Source organism: Schistocerca piceifrons, chromosome 5, assembly GCF_021461385.2.
Source record: "Schistocerca piceifrons isolate TAMUIC-IGC-003096 chromosome 5, iqSchPice1.1, whole genome shotgun sequence".
NCBI classification, from domain to species: Eukaryota; Metazoa; Arthropoda; class Insecta; order Orthoptera; family Acrididae; genus Schistocerca; species Schistocerca piceifrons.
The window spans coordinates 564,612,230-564,635,952 of record NC_060142.1 but is presented as its reverse complement, the minus strand read 5'-3'; the positions used below and the strand labels follow the sequence as shown (position 1 = coordinate 564,635,952).

Below are 23,723 nucleotides of genomic sequence, written 5' to 3'. Positions count from 1 at the left end.
AACTCAGAGGCAAACTATGACACCGATAACAGTAAGATACTGACTGTCACAGAACATAGCAAAAGTGATATATCATTGATTGCCTCTTTCGCATTATGGCCAATCGCATGCATCTGTGGCAGCCAATTCATATAATTTTTGAATCCATTCTTAAAGTTGATGCAGTTGATTAAAGTCCCTTCTCTTTCTAATTGCCTGAGCATTGTTTATAAATGCACAAACATAACAGGAGATATTGAAGGCACTTACCAAATTCTTTGGAATAATGTTTCCACATACTGTCATCTCTGATAATGGCCCACAGTTCATCTAGGAATAAATTTCAATTTTTTACCACCAATAATATCATCCATAATTGATTTCCTTCTTAATCTACTCCTAGAGTAAGGGGAAAGTGGAAAATCTAACATGCATATTTGAATGTCACATGACAAATGTAGCTAGGGAAATTATAAGACAGGCATTAACTGGACTTTACGAGTATGTGTGTTGTGTTTCAACATTTGGAGCTGTACCACTACAGAGCACACTGCCATCACTGTACATGGTTAAGTGCGTCATGCTACTTATTTCAATGCATGGCAATTAATTTTGTTGGATTAATAAGTGTCATTGTCTAAATACTACTGGATGTTTGTGTTTTTTATTTGTTATGTGTTCAATGTGGAACCATGGTAAAAGCTGACGGATCGTCTAGTGTGGTCTGCAGATTTAGAGATGCTAACTGAGTTATTTCTTACCCAACAGCCACTCCTCACAGAAGATGTGTTCTGCTGTGTTAGGAATACTGCTGATGATTATTGTAATTGGAAAAAAAGAAAAGACAAGAAGATATCAGTGTTAAAGTAATCTTGTATTGGTTCATTTTCAGTCTCATTTGCTTTCGCATGCTTGTTAATAAATGTAACATATTTTTATAATGGAAGTTTTGAAAACCAATAAGGAGTTGTTTGATGAATTTTTATTTGTGACATTTACCTGAAATTATTAACCTTGTATATTTGAAACAGAATTCATAAATCACTGATAAACCACATCAAAATTGAAATCTAAATACGATAGCAATTTAGACAATATATTAATTTCAGGCTATATATGATGAATGGAGATTTAAGACTGAATATTTTGAGTATTACTGAAAAGAAAGTTGATATAAATTATATACCAGTGAAAAATATTACATTAAATTACCTGAAAAGTGATGAGTGATTAGAAATATTTAAAAGTTAAAAAACTAATATCAGTTTATTTGAGTAAACAATTTAAAACTCTGACATTAATCCAGGTTGCTGTAATGCAGCTGTTTAACATTTCTGGTTTTCATGGTAATGCACTAAACAGCACTGTAAAATGTTATGCAGTTTTTGAGGGAACATACTGTTGAAAAGAGACGGAAGCTGTGCTGCCGCCCCCCCCCCCCCCCCCCCCCCCCCCCCCCCCCCGCCCACTATTCTTTTAAAGATCTTTTGAATTTATACCCGAACAAATTATTTCTCTTTGGAAACAAACTGATATACTGACACGTTTGATAAAAGCAAATTATTACTTAATGCCGACTACTGATTTTTTACCACGCAAAACTACACATACATTCAGGAGCATAATGCTTTGATATGAGCCTTCATGTATGAATGGCAAAATCCCTGTAGAATTATTCCACACTAGATAATTCTGGACTATTCTCACTTCTTCAGCTGCCTGCTTCCCATACGTGTTCAAAATGATCCCCTCATTTCCATAAAGGTGCTCTTATTTGGATGTGGTTATTTTGGTAAGTGCCTAGTATAATTGACAGCATAGTGAATGTGTGTATGGTGACCTCACATCCTTGTAAACAATAGCCACCAATCATGGTACTTTTTGACTTCAAATCAACCAGCTACATCTGTGTAGCCACTTCCACCATCACTGCTGTCATGTCCAGCAAGTACATCTGCAGCAACTGTTTCACTTCTGGTGGTACACAGTGCCTTGGGTAAAGTCATTATGCCCATGGGCAACTCAGAACTTCATAACAGTGGGCTCATTAAATAATGACCTTTGGATCACCCCTCTGCCACTGTGTATGACTTGGCTGTGACTGTGGAGAATTTTTGCTAAAATGAATATGCTGCTGGGCACCAATTATATACCATGGCTGGCCAGCATTGATTCGAATGCCCTCAGTTCCAACCCTAGCTGAACAGGTTGTATGGTGCTGCCAGACAATGAGACATATCTTCTGCAGTGAGCACTGTCACAAAACTTCACAGTGGACCCTGAAGATGGTATATGAGCTCCAGTCATCCTTCCTTCACTGCTTCAGAGGACTGGCACTTTCAACCATATGTAGCTATTTCATCTATGGATATCTGTCTCAGTAGCACACTTGGGTTGCTCAAAGAAGCACACCACCTAAGGTTCCACCACAGAATACATATCGGAACTGCCAGTTTATTAGTTCATGCTAACTTGTATGGGCCATGTCCCCATTGCATAAAGGCTGCAGCATAGTCATTCAACTTTATTGCATCTGTGGTACTGCCTTACATTAGTATTACTGTGCCACCAGCAGAATCCATCCATTGTGACATTGACTGTAATTGGGCACTTGCTGTAGACTGTGTTATATAAGATCCTATGTGTGCTGTCAGTGGATTCTGCTGTCTCTCTGGAGTTTCCTCAAGTCATGCAATGTCACACAATTCTCAGTATTGTAACTTCGCAGCTTTGAGTTCCAAATGTGTACTTCTCTATTCATATTCTTGTGTTGAATAAAAATCTGTCTATGATAGTTACAACAAGATCTTCAAGGGCTTTCTTGAAAACTGATAACAATATGTCATTCTAACAAAAAAACACAAAGCATCTTGCACAGAGAGAGAGAGAGAGAGAGAGAGAGAGAGAGAGAGAGAGAGAGCAGATCTTTTTGTAGATTATATGATGTCTGAAAGTCAGTGAATCGAGATGTGGTTGAATAGCTAAACTCATGTCCTCTACTTCACAAGTTTGCTATTCAGTCTGGTCAACAAACTTCCCTTGTGAACTTCAGTTTAATACATTCACAGCCCTGAAGGTCACAATTTTCCTATCAAATTAAAACTAACTTTTCCAAGTACATCAGTAGCAGGACATTGAAATTCAGGCATTTACATCCTGCAGTGCCAGTACTCATTAATATGTTTTACTTTTGTTGCAGTTACATCTTTTTGTCAAATTTATGGAATGTCTCTTGGTTACCTTTTAGCTTCTGGATAGTTTTACGTTTGATTGACATGGAAAGCATTATGTACATTCTTCATTTATATATCAAGTATATTCTGACCGAGAAATTATATGCTACTTTTCATTTCCACTTTTAAAATTTACAACAAGAACAGTCAGAATAATGCATACAAGTTTATTGTGATGTGACTATTATTTCTGCTATAACCAATAGTAAAACAGCAAGATAGTTGGCCTGTTGGGAAGAGCTTCTAGAAATAGAAAAAATGGCATAAAGATTACATATTTCATCATAAGTAATGTTTGCAACACACTGATATTCTGTGTTTATCATTTTTCGCAGTGAACTGAGGGGGAAACTGCACAGACCTATAGAGCAAGTATTATTTTTATCATTTTCCAATAGTGTTTTGTAAAACTGAGCAAGTTCTGGTTCTGAATCTGCAATTTGTGTGATCCAACTTAAATGAATACATGAACAGACAAATTTATTATCTGATATGTATATTATACCATTATGTTCAGTAAAGGAAGAAACATTACAGTGAAGAGATCCTACATCTGCAGATTCAATGTAATTCTGCTTAAAAATGTAGATGGGGTTGGTAGAATGCGACAATAAATTTGATCTTATGTTTTCTAATGACCTAGTCATTAAATAACCAAATCTATTTCTACTTATTTCAATGTGATGTGCAGAAATGATGAATCCTCCAGGCATTACTGATCTGAATCCTGAATTATTTACCATTATGAATGTTTCAGCTTCAACATTAAATGCATGTAGTCGAATATCTTTGATATGCGAATTTTCAATAACAACCTGAAATATAAAATTAATTGTGAAGTTAATAAGTCATAACATCTTAAAGCACAAGAATTCATTGATATCCATAAATGGAACATTTGCAGTGCCTGTTAAGATATGCTATTTATGAACACTATCTTTAATTATTTTGTGCACATACATTTATTCCAGAAAAATGAATTGTAGTTAAGACGTAGTATTGCATAGATATTTAATGTTCCTGGTAAAACTCATTAATCTCTGTTACAATATTCCCCATGATCTCAAAAAACAATATTTTCTTGTCTGTGAGAAAAAATGCTTATATATTTTGCATATATTTATCTTCCTATTTTGTTAGGTAAATCCTTGTGGGCAATATAGTAAACAAAGTTAGCATGTTTATTTTGCCAAGGAGGATATTAAGGAGGGATGTTGATGAAATTGACCAAAAATGTCAATTTTAGATTTATTTTTTATTTGTTAGTACAACTCATGGACAATAAGTTCCCAAAGTTTCAGTGTTGAAATCAGATCCGAAGTGCCTGAAAATTAATTAAAAGTGCAACACAGCCTCCCTGCCACACCCATGTTTTGAAGCAGCACTTCAATACTGGCTCAGTGAACAAAAAACTGAATAATCTGCATTTGAATAAGTTAGTGAATGGAAGATGTGAGAAACAATGAGAAACCAGCAATGAGGCTACGTCCGAAGTAAGAACACCTGCTGAAAATGTGAACTCACCTCCTAGCAGCTCCAAGCGAAAAATTGGTGAGGTGAATGGTGCATACTACACTGATGAATCTCGGTACACTGGATTTAGGTTAATTGACCTTGAATTATTGACTGCAGCAGTGAAATTTTCTTATGTTTGTAAGACGTGTGGTAGTGATAACATTCAGATTATAGATGATCGTAAGGGAGTAGGCTTGGCAGCCAATCTGCATATTGTGTGCAAAAAATGCGATGATGATAGCTAATTCAAAACTTCTAAATGTAAAAACTGGTACTATGAAGCTAAAATGAGGTTTACCCATGGATTGAGGTGCATTGGAGTTGGGAGAGAAGGGGGAAATTTATTGTGCGGAATAATGAATATGCCAGCACCATGCCTGAAATTTACACAAATAAACTGTGTACTGGAAAACATAATTTCTGACATGTGTGAGGACAGTATGATAGCAGCTACAGTAGAAGCTATTGCAAACAATGACCCATTAGATGAGAACGATTCTGGTCATGTAAGGACAGATCTTGTTGTGTCGTGATGGTACATTCATGAAAAGAGGGCATACGTCTTTATATGGTGTGTCAAGTGTCATAAGTATTGACACAGGGGAGGTACTAAATGTTCAAGTTATGAGCAGATTCTGCCATAACTGTGCACTCAGTGCAGAATGTGAAGAAGATATAAAAGGACATAACTGCAGGAAAACATTTTCTGATTCTAGTGGTGGAATGGAAGGAGCTGGTATGCAAATTATTTTTAAGAGATCTGTCAAGGAACATTGTGTCAGATATGTGAAATATCTTGGGGATGGTGACTCCAGAGCATTCAAGTCTGTGAATGAGAGCAAACCTTATGGAGAACTTTCAACTGAGAAACTTGAATGCGTAGGTCACATCCAGAAGAGAATGGGCTCAAGATTGAGGAAACTTGTCAGTGACATGAAGGGCAAAAAGTTGGAAGATGGAAAGGGCATTGGTGGACACACCAGACTCACAAAGAAGATGATAGACTCTCTTCAAGTGTATTATGGCAAAGCTATCACACAGAACCTATCCAGTGTAAATGATATGAAAAGTGCAGTATGGGCTACATATTCCCACATGTTGTCAACAGATGAACACCCTATTCATAGTCTGTGCCACATTAGCTGGTATAAATATGTACAAGCTCAGAGGGGTAACAACCCCTACATTCACAAGGAGAGGCTTCCAAATTGTATCCAGGATCTTGTCAAGCCCACTTACAGGTTTCTGGCCAATCCTGTACGTCTCAAAAAGTGTGTTCATGGCAAAACCCAAAATCCAAATGGGTCTCTAAATTCACTCATATGGAAACAATGCCCTAAAAACACATTTGCATCAGCTACAGTTGTCAGAATTGCAACTTATGATGCAGTTATTGTATTTAATGATGGGAATGTTGGGAGGATGAAGGTATTAGAAAGAATGAGCTTCAAGATAGGAAATTTTACTCTAGACATCCTAAGAAAAATAGATTCACAGTGCATCTCTGCAGCTGAAAAGTCAGTTGAAGACCTGATAAAGGAAAGAAGACAGACAACAAGAAACCAGAAGAGAAGCCTTGAAGGGAAAGACAACCCAGAGTACACATGTAGTGCCTTCTGAAGAAGTGACATAAGGAAAAAAGTTAGGTTGAACTTTAAATTGTGTTTCCTGAAAAGTTTGTTTTTTAAAGTTTATGTACCTTTTCCTCAGATTATATGAATGCTAGAATTATGAAATTTAGTACACATATTTCTGTAAACCTAATAAACATTGTCTCAAGAGCAAATTTTGAAATTCTGATTGCAAGCTGAGATATGGGACCAAGTGCTTGGAATTTTGCATGAATTTAAAATTGTACTTGTGGAATTAGAATTACAAAAATTCTGAAAATTCTCCTATTTGACCTGTTCCAGAAACATCATGAGAGAAGCTTACAACATATAAAGAGAGGAAACAGAGAAATTTTTGTAGAAATCTCTTGAATACTTTCTGAGAAAAAGGAACATATACATTAGTTTTTGAAAATAAAACTTCAAATTTCATTTAAAAAAGTTGAATATACATAATCAAAGGATTTTATATGTAAATGTATTACTTTCATGTAAAGCATGGTACAAAATTTCATTGCCATATCTCCAAAACTGTGTATTTGGTGCATTTTTGAAGTAGTGTGTGGTTTTCGTCAACATCCCCCCTTAAAAATCTGTGCACTGCTAATAACTGACAGTGAAGCATGAGCATCTTTCAGGAACATGGAACTCTGAATTTAGGATTGCTCATCTCTGTTTGTGCAGAGCTGTCCTTAACATGAAAGTCGTTTGAACGCAACGGTGGTTTACTAGACTTGGTGCTACTGGAGGTACTGCCTTCCTCCAGTCTGTGAACTGACTTACCCAAAAGTTATAAGGAGACTTGCACTTATTATGTAACCCAAAGCCATTATGAACAAGCTTTAGTGAAAAATCTGAGTTATGATACAAGTGAAAACACATGAGTGGTTAGTCCTAAAATAACTTCTATTAAAGACATTGGCCAGCAAGGTGCAACACACAACTGGTTTGAAGTGCTACATAATATGTGGGCTGATCTTGAACTAATTCATTTGTTGACTTTGAAAAACAATAGTGTAGTGCATTGATAACAAATAGTCAAAGAGACAAAATGCTAATCATAACTGATAGTCAATGAAGGAACTGTGGGAAATTGCTACAGGACAAATTAGCTAGCCACTTCACTCTGCAAAGTATTATAAAACCTGGTGCACCCATCAAGGAAGTTACTACAAACACAGACAAATCAACTGAGAACCTTTCAGGAAATTGATGGCTCGAATGACACAGCAAAACCTCTGGAAGAATTGCATAGGAACATAACAGATTCTCTGGAATGCATACTGGAACTAGCCCACAAAATCAATGGAATAATTCATCCAGCACCTTTTACATCAGATGCCCAAGACCTGAATGTAAAAATTAAGTTCTGAATCACTTCATGATAGAAAAATCAATACTGCTATAAATGTGTGTACAAAGAAACACTCCAAATTTCAACACTGAATGGCTGGAAAGAAAAATACACAGCTCATTGTCTCCACGTAAACAGATTCACATTTGCAATAGGCATGCCTCTTTCATGTGTATGGCAAAAATAGAAAACCCAAATACAGTGTTCTCTAATGTCCATCTTATGTGGTATACTTTGCTGCTGTTAAGTTGACCACATACTACTTTGATTACTGCAGAGGCAGATTCTGTACATGGGCATTGCCTGTATTTCTCATACTTACAGCACGGATGGTTTGAAGATGGACACATGTATCCGAAACTAGCCACCATCAAGAAACAAAAAATGGATACTTCTCAATGCAACATATGGCAGAGCTACAACCATTTACTTCAATATTAAGACAAAATTCAGACCTATTTTTGACCTGCAGCTTGCTGCAAGTTCATAATTATGCATCAGTATGTGAGCACAAACAAGCAAAAGGGAAGAAACAACAGCACACCTACTGAGCTGAATTTCAAACCAATACATACAGCAACAGTGCAGTCACTAATGGATAGACAGGTGAAAAAAGAACTGTAATACACTGGGAATTAGAAACAGCTTGACAGAGGAACTACAGAGTCCCGCAACCAGTGTACAAACAAGGCAAAAGCCAAACAACAAGACTAATCAGGATATTTTTTCTACTAAAGACACTAGTACAAAAAGTGAGTTAAGTGGTCAAGCAAAAATTAATATAATCCCCGTACTCAACTTTAATTGCTCCATGAGAATATTCAATCACTGTCCAATAAACTTAATCAAACAAAAACAATGTTAAATGATCTTGCTCCTTTTTCTTAGAGAAAATATGGAATACAACAATTGTAACTAAATATAATAATTTGTCTAGTGAAGAATATACAGGGTGATTTTGCCATCATATACAAATTGTAGGGACTGATCGACAAGAGCATACAGAACCAAAAAATTCATGGTTTCTATGCTAGAGACCATTTACATAGTCATAAATTGTTACAGAGTCTGTGATCTAGTATGCACTGTAACATGCAACCACAGTTACAGTATGTGCCTCATTGCATGCATGTACATGCCGTAGCATGTTCTGCCTCGCACATTCATATCAGCTAGGCCGCATCTGAACAGTGTCAAAAGCAGCAAGAATACAGTGCTCCATGGTATCCACATCTGGAATGGGCTCTGCATACATGATAATTTTAAGATGGTCCCATAATCAGAAATTGCACGGGTTGAGATCCAGTGAACTAGCAGGCCATGCATCTGGACCCCCTCTTCCGATCCATTGACCAGGCAAGCCACTATCGAGATGTGTTCAGACGTTAGTGGCAAAGTGGGCTGGAGTACCATCATGTAGCAGCCACGTAACCCTTCAAATCATCAATGGCACTTCTTCCAGGAGGGCAGGCAAAGTCACCCAAGAAACACAGATAGTTCTTGCCTGTTAGGTAATGCAGAAAGAAGACTAGTCCCAAAATACAGTCGTCAGTTATCCAGGCCCACACATTCCAGCTGCACTGATGCTGATCATGTGATGTCACCATACCATTAGGATTCTGAATACTATCCCACAGACAATTGTTATGAAAGCTGAAGGTGGCTTCATTTGTGAATAGGATGGATGACACAAATCCAGGAATCATGGTTGCCTGGCGAAGAAATCAGTGCAAAACTGCTCCCAATGTGGAAAGTCTGTTGCTAGTAAGCCTGCATGCACTGTAAGTGATGACTAGTAACAAGAGCCATGGAGGATGTTCCAGGTGGTCATCTGGCTTATCCTGTACTGGTGGGCCAACTGTCTCAGACAAATGGCAAAACACTGTTGCAAACATTGAATGCTGTGGTTGTTGCCAGCAGGGATAGGTCTCCTGATACAACCTTGCTGCCTGCCACCCATTGACATTTGCCTTTCTGTAAATAAACACTATGTCGACAAGCTCGTGACTTGAATACAGAAACATTTTGTGTAACACTGTATCACATCCACTACAGGGTGACTCAGAAAGAGAAGTGAATTGGACACAACATTACCCATTACTATGGCAGGAGAGGGTGCTTGGGCATGACATATGAGGAACAGTACCACTGTCTAGGAGAAAACCATACATACTGTAACTGTGGCTGCATGGTGCAGTGTGTATTAGACTGCAGTCTCTCTAACAATATACACTCCTGGAAACTGAAATAAGAACACCGTGAATTCATTGTCCCAGGAAGGGGAAACTTTATTGACACATTCCTGGGGTCAGATACATCACATGATCACACTGACAGAACCACAGGCACATAGACACAGGCAACAGAGCATGCACAATGTCGGCACTAGTACAGTGTATATCCACCTTTCGCAGCAATGCAGGCTGCTATTCTCCCATGGAGACGATCGTAGAGATGCTGGATGTAGTCCTGTGGAACGGCTTGCCATGCCATTTCCACCTGGCGCCTCAGTTGGACCAGCGTTCGTGCTGGACGTGCAGACCGCGTGAGACGACGCTTCATCCAGTCCCAAACATGCTCAATGGGGGACAGATCCGGAGATCTTGCTGGCCAGGGTAGTTGACTTACACCTTCTAGAGCACGTTGGGTGGCACGGGATACATGCGGACGTGCATTGTCCTGTTGGAACAGCAAGTTCCCTTGCCGGTCTAGGAATGGTAGAACGATGGGTTCGATGACGGTTTGGATGTACCGTGCACTACTCAGTGTCCCCTCGACGATCACCAGTGGTGTACGGCCAGTGTAGGAGATCGCTCCCCACATCATGATGCCGGGTGTTGGTCCTGTGTGCCTCGGTCGTATGCAGTCCTGATTGTGGCGCTCACCTGCACGGCGCCAAACACGCATACGACCATCATTGGCACCAAGGCAGAAGCGACTCTCATCGCTGAAGACGACACGTCTCCATTCGCCCCTCCATTCACGCCTGTCGCGACACCTCTGGAGGCGGGCTGCACGATGTTGGGGCGTGAGCGGAAGACGGCCTAACGGTGTGCGGGACCGTAGCCCAGCTTCATGGAGACGGTTGCGAATGGTCCTCGCCGATACCCCAGGAGCAACAGTGTCCCTAATTTGCTGGGAAGTGGCGGTGCGGTCCCCTACGGCATTGCGTAGGATCCTACGGTCTTGGCGTGCATCCGTGCGTCGCTGCGGTCCGGTCCCAGGTCGACGGGCACGTGCAACTTCCGCCGACCACTGGCGACAACATCGATGTACTGTGGAGACCTCACGCCCCACGTGTTGAGCAATTCGGCGGTACGTCCACCCGGCCTCCCGCATGCCCACTATACGCCCTCGCTCAAAGTCCGTCAACTGCACATACGGTTCACGTCCACGCTGTCGCGGCATGCTACCAGTATTAAAGACTGCGATGGAGCTCCGTATGCCACGGCAAACTGGCTGACACTGACGGCGGCGGTGCACAAATGCTGCGCAGCTAGCGCCATTCGACGGCCAACACCGCGGTTCCTGGTGTGTCCGCTGTGCCGTGCGTGTGATCATTGCTTGTACAGCCCTCTCGCAGTGTCCGGAGCAAGTATGGTGGGTCTGACACACCGGTGTCAATGTGTTCTTTTTTCCATTTCCAGGAGTGTATGATTGAATAAATGATCTCTAATGTGGAAACCATGCATTCCCGGACATAAGTTCCTTAGACCTTTTTCGTTCTGTATCCTCTCATCAATCAATCCCTAGAATTTGTACACAGTGTAAAAATCACCCTGAATAGAACTCTCTATAATTGAATTACCAAGCCAAATTCCAATTATTATTTGCATGTGCAGGTCATCACATGGTGGCAAAAAAGGGTTTTATAACCACATGGAGAATCCTTCAGAAGAAATTAACTCTTCCAAGAAAAATATAAATATTTGGTGACTTCAATAATGATTTCTCAAAATCCAATAAATTCACAGACGACATTATAAGTTTACTATATTCATTCAACTGTTGTGATGTATGGAAGTGAAATATGAACACTCACAAGAAGGATGAAAACCCCAAATAATAGCTATCAAGATGCAGACAAGATATCAAATTACAGAGAGCAGGAAGACAAACTCCAATACAGAAGCGATACACGGGTTCACCATCTGTTGAGACAAGATGATACCATTAAAAATATCATTGGAGGGTCATTAGAACAGAAGAATACAAGAAGCAGATGAAGACTAGAATACATCAACCAGATCATGGAGGACACCACATGGGCACTGATGACCACGCTGTTTAGCACCCGTAAACCTCAACCACAGAGACACACACACACACACACACACACACACACACACACACACACACACACATGAGGACACCACCTGCACCGCTTATACCACTCTCAAGAGGAAGGCTGCTAATAAACCTGACAATTAGAGACCCAAGAATTATTCAATATAAGCCCCAATGTAACTGAAACAATATTTTTGATAAATACATGGAACTATGCCATAACACACAAGGGATACACATATTTTAGGGATTAATATGTTCAAATTCTTATAAAGAATTTCGTAGGAGACTCGAAACTCCATGTAATAAGATGCACTGTAAGGAATTTCAATACAGAAAATGTGGAATACTTTTGTTTCCTACTGAAGGGAGAAAATTTCGATGATATATACAACTTTAATGATACCAGCGACAAATATGATAAGTTTATGGGCACACTTAAGTATACTTTGGAAATAGCTATTCCCAAAAAAACAATTATATTTAACTCTGACCAAATAAACAAACAAGTGCAGCCCAAAAGGGATAAAGATGGCATGTCAGAATAAAAGGAGACAGTACTAAAAATAGTAACCGTGATTTTATTACATATTTCAAAAGATATAAACAAGTTATTTCAAAGGCAAGAAAATCAGGAAGTGACTAACTGATGTGTGATTTCAGGAATAAAATTAAAACAAGATGGCTAATTATAAAAAGAGAAATTGGCGCAAGGTAAGATAATAACAGTACTACAGGGCTGAATAAGAAAAACAGTAAACTAACTGACCCCAGACAAGTTGCTAGTGCTTCCAACTATTATATTTCAAATATGGCATAGCAGTTGATAAACACACATTACGACAAGCTAGCAGACAATAAGAGAATACAGTCAGATCAAGGAGTTGTTGCAAATATGTTATTCATGTATCCTACAAATCTGGGGAACTATCTACAATTATAAAGAGATTACCTAATAAATATTCAAAGGATGCTGAAGAGATACCAGATACTATGATCAAAGCTAATGCAACGTTTACTGTAGAACTGCTAACAGATGTAGTAAATTCATCATATGAGAGTGGCTAAAGTCTGCAAAAGTGACACATCTGCAGAATAGGCTGCCAAATGTGAAGCTGTTAATTATAGGCCAGTTTCAGTTTTGTCAGACTTCAGCAAAATTTTGGGAAAATGTTCCTTGGAAGATTAACAACCTTCTTAAATAAACTAATTGTGATAAATGACTCACATTGGTTTACAGCTGGAAAGTCAACCAATTCAGCAATTTTTGCCTTTTTAAATCAACTACTAAAAACAGCAAATGATAAGCAATATGAATGTGAAATATTTCGTGATCTTAGTACAGCCATTGTGTTATCGATCATCACAGTCTCTTGCATTAGTCAAATAATTATGGAATTAGAGGTCAGCCTAAAATGTGGATCCAATCATAACTCAGCAATCATGAACAGGTTACAGAAAGGAACAACGAAATACTCAAGTATGGAATTCCACAATGGTCAGTTCTGGGACCTGTCTTATTTCTGCTTTATGTAAATGACTTGGCTGATAAAGTAAATGATGGAACAGTACCCTTTGCAGTTGACATTAGCATATTGATTAAAACCCAGCAAGGAAAATCTGCAGGAAACTACAGTATCAGTTGTCGAAAGTTTAACACAGTGGTTCGGGGATAACAGGCTCATAAATTCTGAAAAAAACTGTGGCAGTTAACTTTCACACCACACAAAACCACCATCCTGAAAACCATGTTTTCATAACTGTAGGAAAAAAAATGTATCATATGTAAGTCACAGAAAATTTTTAGGCATATATGTTCAGGAGGATTCAAAATGTAAGATACACCTTAACAATCTAAATAAAAAACTGACCACATATAAAAGATGCTGACTCACTGGTAGGGCCTACCAGGCATACGAGGGGGCCATTCTGGTACCCATGGCTGTTCTCTTTAATTGTTCGTATGTCTGGCCTTCAAAAGTGAAGAAGTTGTGGGTTAGGATGACCTATTTATGGGTTGCTTAGAGGAGGCCTTCGTGGTTACCCAAGCCTGCCAACCCAAAGTTTGGTACAGATTTATTGATGACATCTTCATGATCTGGACTCACAGTGAAGAAGAACTCCAGAATTTTCTCTCCAACCTCAACTCCTTTGGTTCCATCAGATTCATCTGGTCCTACTCCAAATCCCATGCCACTTTCCTCGACATTGACCTCCATGTGTCCAATGGCCAGCTTCACACATCCATCCACGTCAAACCCACTAACAAGCAACAGTACCTCCATTATGACAGCTGCCACCCATTCCATATCAAACGGTCCCTTCCCTACAGCTTAGGTCTTCGTGGCAAATGAATCTGCTCCAGTCCTGAATCCCTGAACCATTACATCAATAACCTGAAAACAGCTTTCGCATCCCGCAACTACCCTCCCAACCTGGTACAGAAGCAAATAACCAGAGCCACTTCCTCATCCCCTCAAACCCAGAATCCCCCACAGAAGAACCACAAAAGTGCCCCACTTGTGACAGGATACTTTCCGGGACTGGGCCAGACTCTGAATGTGGCTCTCCAGCAGGGATACGACTTCCTCAAATCCTGCCCTGAAATGAGATACATCCTTCATGAAATCCTCCCCACTCCTCCAAGAGTGTCTTTCCGCCATCCATCTAACCTTCGTAACCTCTTGGTTCATCCCTAAGAAATCCCCAAACCACCTTCCCTACCCTCTGGCTCCTACCCTTGTAACTGTCCCCAGTGTAAACCTGTCCCATGCACCCTCCCATCACCACCTACTCCAGTCCTGTAACCCGGAAGGTGTACACGATCAAAGGCAGAGCCACGTGTGAAAGCACCCACGTGATTTACCAACTGACATGCCTACACTGTGAAGCCTTCTATGTGGGAATGACCAGCAACAAACTGTCCATTCACATGAACAGACACAGGCAGACAGTGTTTGTTGGTAATGAGGATCACCCTGTGACTAAACATGCCTTGGTGTACGGCCAGCACATCTTGGCACAGTGTTACACCGTCCGGGTTATCTGGATACTTCCCACTGACACCAACCTATCAGAACTCCGGAGATGGGAACTTGCCCTTCAATATATTCTCTCTTCCCATTACCCACCAGGCCTCAACCACTGCTAATTTCAAGTTGCCACCCCTCGTACCTCACCTGTCATTCAACAACATTTTTGCCTCTGTACATCTCTGCCCAACCTCTTTACATTTACACATGTCTGCCTGTGTCTGTATATGTATGGATGGATTTGTGTGTGTGTGTGTGTGTGTGTGTGTGTGTGTGTGTGTGTGTGTGTGCGCGCGCGCGCGCGCGTGTGCGCGTGCGCGCACACGTGAGTGTATACCTGTCCTTTTTCCCCCTGAGGTAAGTCTTTCCGCTCCCGGGATTGGAATGACTCCTTACCCTCTCCCTTAAAACCCACATCCTTTCATCTTCCCTCTCCTTCCCTCTTTCCTGATGAAGCAACCATGGGTTGCGAAAGCTTGAGCATTTGTGTGTGTGTTTGAGTGTTTTTTATTTTATTGTGTCTATCAACATACCAGCACTTTCTCGTTTGGTAAGTTAAAGCATCTTTGTTTTTTATATATATTTTTCCCACATGGAATGTTTCCCTCTATTATATATTTATATGAAATAGTGGTCTTCACAAAAGGCAGCATTTTTATTTATTTATAAATCTTCAAACATAACTATGATTTACACTCATATGAAACTAGGCTGCAGCTTATCATACATGTAAAAACAGTAGGTAAAACTTATGTGGAGTTGTGTTATATAACCATATGCCTTCTTACTAAAACGCTTGCCAACATTAAATACATTCAAAGTCAAGTTGAAACAGTTCCTTCTTGACTATTGGTTCTACTCTGTCTCTGAATTTCTGGAAAATCCTAATAAAGTAATTTATCAAACAGTGTTAATTATATCATTATGCACACTGACTGTGTTGATTATGTACTCTCACTTAATAACTATTTTAATTATAAATTATGTTACCCCTGACTTGCCTTATATCATATGTACAAACACTGTACTAAAATGAGTTACTGGAGCAAATTAAAATAAATAAATAAAACAAAGGAGCAACTTAGCATTTTTCAAATACATAAAGAATTGACAGTGGTGACTCCCAGTACTGCCCAATTCTGAACATTTGGGTTTGAAGTTGTGACAAACTGGTTGACATCCAGTATCGTATTTGGAATGCACTCCTGTTTCATATATTAAGGTCTATATTAAATTTTGGTAACTTTATTTTCAAAATTCTGATGCTAAAGTTCCTATATTTATCAACTGTGCACATTTTACTACCTGTGTTTCTATCAAGATATGTATATATGTGGAGTGCCTTTTATACTTTTACTTCTTGTAATGTAACACTGCAATTTTATGACAGGTTCTATAATATCAGATGATGGAAGCATAAGACTGTTGCAACTGATCATTTTGGAACAATAAAAGTGTCTGCACTGTGATTGTGACAAATGAAGTGTGCTCTTCATTTACAACTGTGCAGATAGCCCCACAGCACAGCATGTGTACCTTACATGGTTGTAAGAATAATAGTGACTTTTATGTTGCAAATCAACAGAATAAAATAAGTAACCATACATGGGACACACAAGTTGCTGAAGTGGGGCCCAATTGAAAGATTTGCACATGGTCATTTACGACCATTATTATTATTATTATTATTATTATTATTATTATATAATTATGAAGTACAACAGGTGAACTGATATTAGTTGTTCAGCAGTAATACTTTTCTCAAATGAAAGTAAGAAGCTTTTGATGTGTACTGGACAAGATAGTGATTTATGACAAGAATATAGTAAAGTTTATCATTCAACATTTAAAATTATGACATTTTTAGTTTTATGTTGTGCTTCTGTCATGTGTTTCTTTAGAAACTGAATTATTTTATTCACTGTATTTCATTCAAACATTTTTATAATTATTCTTAGTTTTATAAATTCCTTACAAATTCAGTTTTAACTATTATGTTACCATATTGCATTACTTCATTTATGTTTATTGCTGTAATACTTAATACAGTTTGCAACATTCACGTCTTTAAAAAAAGGTAGCACTGATTTTTATGATAATGTAATCTCATGCTGTTCCACTGGATTATAACAGTCAATGTAAAATTAAGATATGCTTGTGTTTGCAAAAGTTGAAGAAAGTGTGTTTCATAATAGTGCAGTATTTTCACATTATTTTACAACAAGTTAATCTGATTCTGAATGAGGGGAAATGGAGAGTCAAAGTACAGCAAGCTCCTGATTTTCAATGTGAGGATTATTGGGATTGGGATTATCTAAGTACAGTCAGAAATTTTTTGAAAAACTAAAAAATGAAGCATGAAATGTTATTAGAAAGAATATTTTTATTTAGAATACACTTTTATTCATGTGACTCATGTTTTACCATTGGAGGATGATGCAAAGCCCCAATCCCATGACCAAACTTCCCTGAAATACTTTTTCATTCTTTCCCATTTAATTTTCAGGTGAATATGGGAACTCTACCTTTGTAACAGACCCACAGTCAGTTTGTTATCTGCATCTTTGCCTAGCCCTTTCCCTAGAAGCTGAATGTTTTTAATTTCCATCTCACTTAAAGCCAACAGTAAACAAAAAATGATTTAGGTTTTCTTCTGGCATGATTCCCATCAGTAATCTTGCTCCGTGTTGATACATAATGAAAGTGTTGATCTTTTATTAGAGTAGACAGGACAAAACTTTTTTGACTAAAATCATATTTTGCCTCCCTGGACAATAGGATAAAATTGAATGAAAAATAGAAACAAAATGGTGGACAATTTTTGCAAAAAGTGAACTAAAAGCAAAATACATTACTGTAATTTTGTAACTAAGTAGTCAGTTTCCAGCAAGTTCAAATGGCTCTGAGCACTATGGGACTTAACATCTATGGTCATCAGTCCCTCCAGCAAGTAATGTATAAGTAACACAGAAGGAATTCAGTGTGATAGGTACATTTTTTTTTTTTTCAAAGAAAAGCTGTAAATATCAGTTTCTGGTAATGATTTGTGTTTTGTATTGTCCATTATTTCTGTTATCTGTGCTCTCTTGGGTCCACACTAACCCAGATAATGGAGAGCTAGCTTTCTGTATGCGATATTTGGTAAGTTTGATAAAATCCAGATTGACAAACCTGTTTTTATTTGCTTAAAAATGGAATTGCAATTCAAGGTGCCTCAGGGCAATGGCGGTGCAACATTTCTGAAAAAAACTTCGAGAGAGTGCATATAAATTTCCTGAGCATGTTATATTATAAGGGAGATTTCAACATACTAGCTATTGACCAGGAAACTTGAACGATTAGTGTAGGTGGTAGGGTCAATGATCTGTGTGCCATTGTTCTAAATGCCTCATCTAAAAACTACCTTGAGCTGCCAGTCAGACAGCTGATTTGTGTTGGTAACATCTTACATTTCCCAGCTGTAAATAAGCCTAACTTTTTTATTTAGTTAATTAACACAAGCATGGAGTCAGTGATAACAAGGCAGTTAAAGCCTCACTGACTATTGGTATTGTGGTATCCACTACCATTAAATCTCCACACTGAGCAGTGGTACATTATTACGTGCAGCTGAGAGATGCATCATTGGCCCCACTTTTCCATGCATGGCCCACTGCTAGCATTGCAGGCTGACTTTGTGTGCATGTGCTTGATACCATAACGTTTGGCCATTCATAACACTCAGTGATTGGCTGCCCAGAATACACAGTGACCCAGCTACTGGCTCTATTAACTATGGAGCCCTATTTAATGCTACTACTGATGTCTACAAGCCGGTTTTCATCATGCTATGTTCTACTCCACAACTAGGACGTGCTATGCTGTGGTAGACCTGCTGATCAATGTTAATTTGGCTGTGCTCCCTCCCATCCACAATATAATCAGAATGATATGCTGCAACTTAGACTTCAATTTACTAGGCTTAGTATGACAATGGACTTGTGATTTCCTGCAGAATTCTGCATTTCACTTGTATTTCCTGGGCAATGGTATAACCACCATCAATTTATATAATTCCCATGAAGTGTTTATCTACAACTAGGCACTTTGTAACAGAATTATTTTCTATTAGTGTTGTGTCAATAAACCGCAGAACAGTGATATGTTTATTGTGTTATCCCTGGTTATAAAACAATAAAAATGGCAATGAGCCAGCAACCCTCTACATTTGAAGCTCTACTCTTGCAACTTATTCATTAGCAGGATGGGAACCAGAAGTTGGTACCCTCCAACCACTTCTTCAAGGCTTACTGCAGACTCAAGCAACTCAGCAAGTGCCAGCTTTTCCTCCTTTGATGAGAGGCTTTAGAGGATTGGGATGCCTATGAATAAAGATTATTGGAGCATTTACACACATTCAAGGTAACTGATGCCAACCTCATGAAATCTTTGTTTTTGCCTTGATCATTACCAGCAGCATACCCATGTTATTTCCTCCCAGGTAGTATTTTAATGATGCAAGAAACAGCCAAACCAGACTCATAGAGAATGGTCCATAGAGTTGCAAGGTTTAGGGTGAAAACATCATTTTGTTACCCCTAAAAGTAAGGATTCCTATGAAGAATAAATGTTCAGGGACATTATCAACAGGGATACTCCCGATGGATTTCCAGCATGATGTACCTCAACTTAAAGACCCATCATTAGGCAAAATTTTAGACTTAGCACAAAGCTTCGATGTGGCCCGAGTAGCAGGCAAGAAACTAGTCATGGATCAACAAAGCAACCATTAGTGTAAACACATCCTAGCCAGCAGCCAATGGCCACACTAGTGGTGATTTGGATGTAGCAACAGTACAGGCAGGATGCTGTAGCATTAACCAACAATGTCCTCCACCTTGCTCAAGCTGCTCAAAGCGGTCTTGGATATCGAAATGATTGCTGTCTTGTCCATTTGTTTTAAAAAAAACATTGTTGTGAAGACTGTCCTGACAGATGGGCCTATTCCCAACATTGTTCTTCCAATGGCCATTTACCTTCTTAGTCGTTAAGAGTGATTCCATTGAGAACTTGTTTGGGTTGGATTCTTTTCAGAAATTTGGATTTTCAGTAGATGATTCTGTGAATTTGGTATCCAAAGATGTTTCATACTCAGACCTAGAGACACTTTGCCAGGATTATGAGGACCTATCCACCCTGGAACTTGGCACCTCGAAGGATTTTGAGGTGCACATTGCACTGAAACATAATGCATGGTCTCTGTACTTTTGAGCCCACACCATTCCATTAGCTCTAAGAGGCCAAGTAAAGGGAGAATTGGATTGCCTAACTGCAATTGGAGTTCTAGAACCTATTCCTTCTAGTCAGCGGACTACCCCATTAGTCATAGTGTGAAAGCCATTGGGGAGGGCCCGTCTAAGCGGCAATTTGGAAATAAGTGTCAGTGTCCAATCAGAGATTTAGACATATACTGTTCCTAAGCCAGAAGAATTACTGTAAAAATTAAAAGGTGGAAACTTCTTCTCTAAAACAGATCTAGCAGATGCATACCTCCAATTTCCCCATGATGCAGAATCTCAACAGTTTCTTACACTTAACATGCTACAAGGGCTTTATCATTTGAAATGATTAATGTTTGGTACAACAAGTGCCCCACCATTTTTCAATGTTTTTGGAACAATTAGCACTCAAAGTGGATGGATGCATTAACTTTTTAGGCAACAATATTGTAACAGGGAGAACCATGGAGGAACACCTTTGCAACCTGAAACAATACAGTGTCTTACAGGAGGCTGGACTAAAATGCAGAAAAGAAAAATGTTGTTTTTTCCAGCTGGAGATTGAGTACCTCAGTCACATCATTTCCAGCTCAAGCATTTGTTCAGTGGATAAACATATCAAAGCCATAATCAAACTTGCCAGACCAACAACACTTAAACAACTTCATTCTTTTCTGGGGAAGATATTGCATTACCCAAAGTTGTTACCTGCAGCAGTAACAAAAACCACCCATTGTACCCACCAATGGATCTCGAACTTTTTTTTTTTTTTACTATTCACAGATCCACACCCAATGGAGACAAAAGTCCAACAGAATTTCTCCATGAATGGCAGCCCTGGACCCTCCTAAACCTGCTAATGCTAACATCACGGCCAGTTCCACCCTGGGACCTTGGTGTGGGAGAAAGGATTTGGCTGGCAACCAGTCTGGATTTCAAGAACAATCAACTAGCACTGGGACTGGAAGGTTTTCAGGGTGCAGTTTCTGGACGGAGAAGCTCTACAACATGGCAATCAACTTCATCTCCGACTAGTTTCCCAATACTTTTTTCTGTCCCCCTCTCTGCACCAGCATTACCAGTCCTCTAGTTCCCATCTTACCCCAAGCCAACCAGCCAGTGTAGCACCAGATTTGTACATGCCTTTCGCCCACAGCTAGCTGACCAACACCACACCCCAACAAGAGCAAATTACCCTAGATGTCATCCAGCCCCAGTGGCTGCCCTTCCTGGACTATGAGATGTCACCCAGTCACCAGCTAGAGTGATTCTGGATGAAGATGAAGACACACTGCTGGCTCCTCCTGCTCTGCTGCTGAGGTCCACACCATACAACCTTCACCCCCGGCCAGGGCATTTTCCTCCGTATGCCCCTGTGCCCCAAATCACCAATGATGCTGAGGACTCAGAGAAGTACTACATGGACATGGCAGTCATTTGCAGCAGATGCTTCCCCGCTTTCCCAAGGGGGAAGGGGTGTGCTATCCATGACTATTAAAACTCTGAACCGAGCAGTGGCATTATATTACATGCAGCTGGGAAATGCATCATTGGCTGCACTTCTCCATGCATGGCTCACTGCTAGTATCGCAGGCCAATTTCACGTGTGTGCTTCAAACCTCAGTGATTGGCCACACATAGCAATAGCACTCGGCGATTGGCCACCTGGATTATACAGTGACCCCAGCCATGAGCTCCACTAACTATGGATCCTTATTTAACGTCCGTACTGATGTCCATAAGCCAGTTCTCATCATGCTATGTTCTACTCCACAACCAGGAAAAGCTATGTGTGATGAAGCAAGCTGGGATACTTTTAATTCCCCTCTTGTTTTCTATCTGCCTCCCTAAAATTCATGATTTAAACAAATAATTCGGCTTAACTCTTGTAGTAGAAGAAACTGTTAAAAAGAACAAATTTTTTCATGTATTTAGTTAATTTAATGAGTTAAGTTTTAATTGTAATTTCTGTAAATTAAACTTTAAACAATGTGTAGTTTCAGTGACTATTATGGTGATGATATATAAGGGCCTAATGTTTGGTCACGAGACAATCAGTCCACGGCCGAGTTTCAGACAAGGAACCTGTGTTGGTTAGAATGACAACAATGCATCAGCTTAACAGTGTAAGAAGTGTTACACAATTAGGCCGTGTGTAAAACAGTGACAGTGTCTGCTCCATACGTACCTTTCTATTCTTCAAGAACAGTGAAATTTGTGGTTAGGTTTTTACTGCTCATAGATGTTCAATAGTAAACTATTGTAGCAGTATGTGGAGGTTTGCCTGCAAACTCTTAATGAGGCTTATCGAAAGTTAAACAATAGTGCACTGGCCAAATAACCGTGTATAATTGGGGGGTTGTGAACAGTGAAATTAAAGTACTGTGAAACGCAACTGTGCATCTGTCAGCTACATTATTTACAGTAGTCAGTGTCAGAATTAATTATATATTATATTATATTATATATATTATATTAAATATTATAATTAAATTAATTTATTTATTAGGTAACAAAACAATAATGGAATAATAAAACAATGAATAATGTTAGGTTCTTAATGGTTAGAGAGCCTGTCTCTGCAATAGTAATATAAATAATAAATTGTATTGTATTATATTATAATAAATATATTATAAATATAAATTATAAATTAATTATAAATTATAAAATAAGGGACAATAATAGTTTAGACAAGAAGAGAATAGAAGCTTTTGAGATGTGAGACTACAGAAGAATGCTGAAGATTAGATGGGTAGATCACATAACTAATGAGGAGGTATTGAATAGAATTGGAGAGAAGAGAAATTTGTGGCACAACTTGACTAGAAGAAGGGATCGGTTGGTAGGGCATATTCTGAGGCATCAGGGGATCACCAACTTAGTATTGGAGGGCAGCATGGAGGGTAAAAATCATAGAGGGAGACCAAGAGATGAATAATGAAGAACCTTGCACAGGATGGAGTAGCATGGAGAGCTGCATCAAACCAGTCTCTGGACTGAAGACCACAACAACAACAGTGTCAGAATTACAAACCCATATTTTTCAGCCAGTGTAGCAATGCAATACGTCAACACCAAGGACAACAAATGATCAACGAAGAAATAAAGCCGGCAGAACTGCTACATATGCTGTGGCGGACCTGCTGTTCGATTTTGATTTGGCTGTGCTCTGGACTTAGAATCTGAAGGCTATACTGGAACTTGGACTTCAATGTTCACTAAGCTTACTATGTCAATAGACTTGTGATTTCTGCCAGAATTCTGCATTTCACTTCCACTTCCTGGACAATGGTATAACCACCATCAATTTATATAATTTCCATAAAATGTTTATCTACAACTAAGCTCTCGGTAACAGAACTACTTTGTATCACTGTTGTGTCAATAAACCATAGAATGGTGATATATTTGTTGTGTTATTCATGTTTATAACAGGTATCATAGGAATATGA

At 39.1% G+C, this 23,723-nt stretch overlaps 1 protein-coding gene across 1 annotated transcript in view; it reads right to left on the bottom strand.

The window, feature by feature from the left end:
• Positions 1-1,455: 1,455 nt before the first annotated feature.
• Positions 1,456-23,723, bottom strand: part of LOC124798442 — a 70,921-nt gene continuing 48,653 nt past the window's right edge. The window contains exon 3 of the mRNA XM_047261859.1: positions 1,456-4,027. Coding sequence (XP_047117815.1) covers positions 3,380-4,027 — 648 coding nt within the window. The 3' untranslated portion in view covers positions 1,456-3,379. The remainder of the gene's footprint in view (positions 4,028-23,723) is intronic.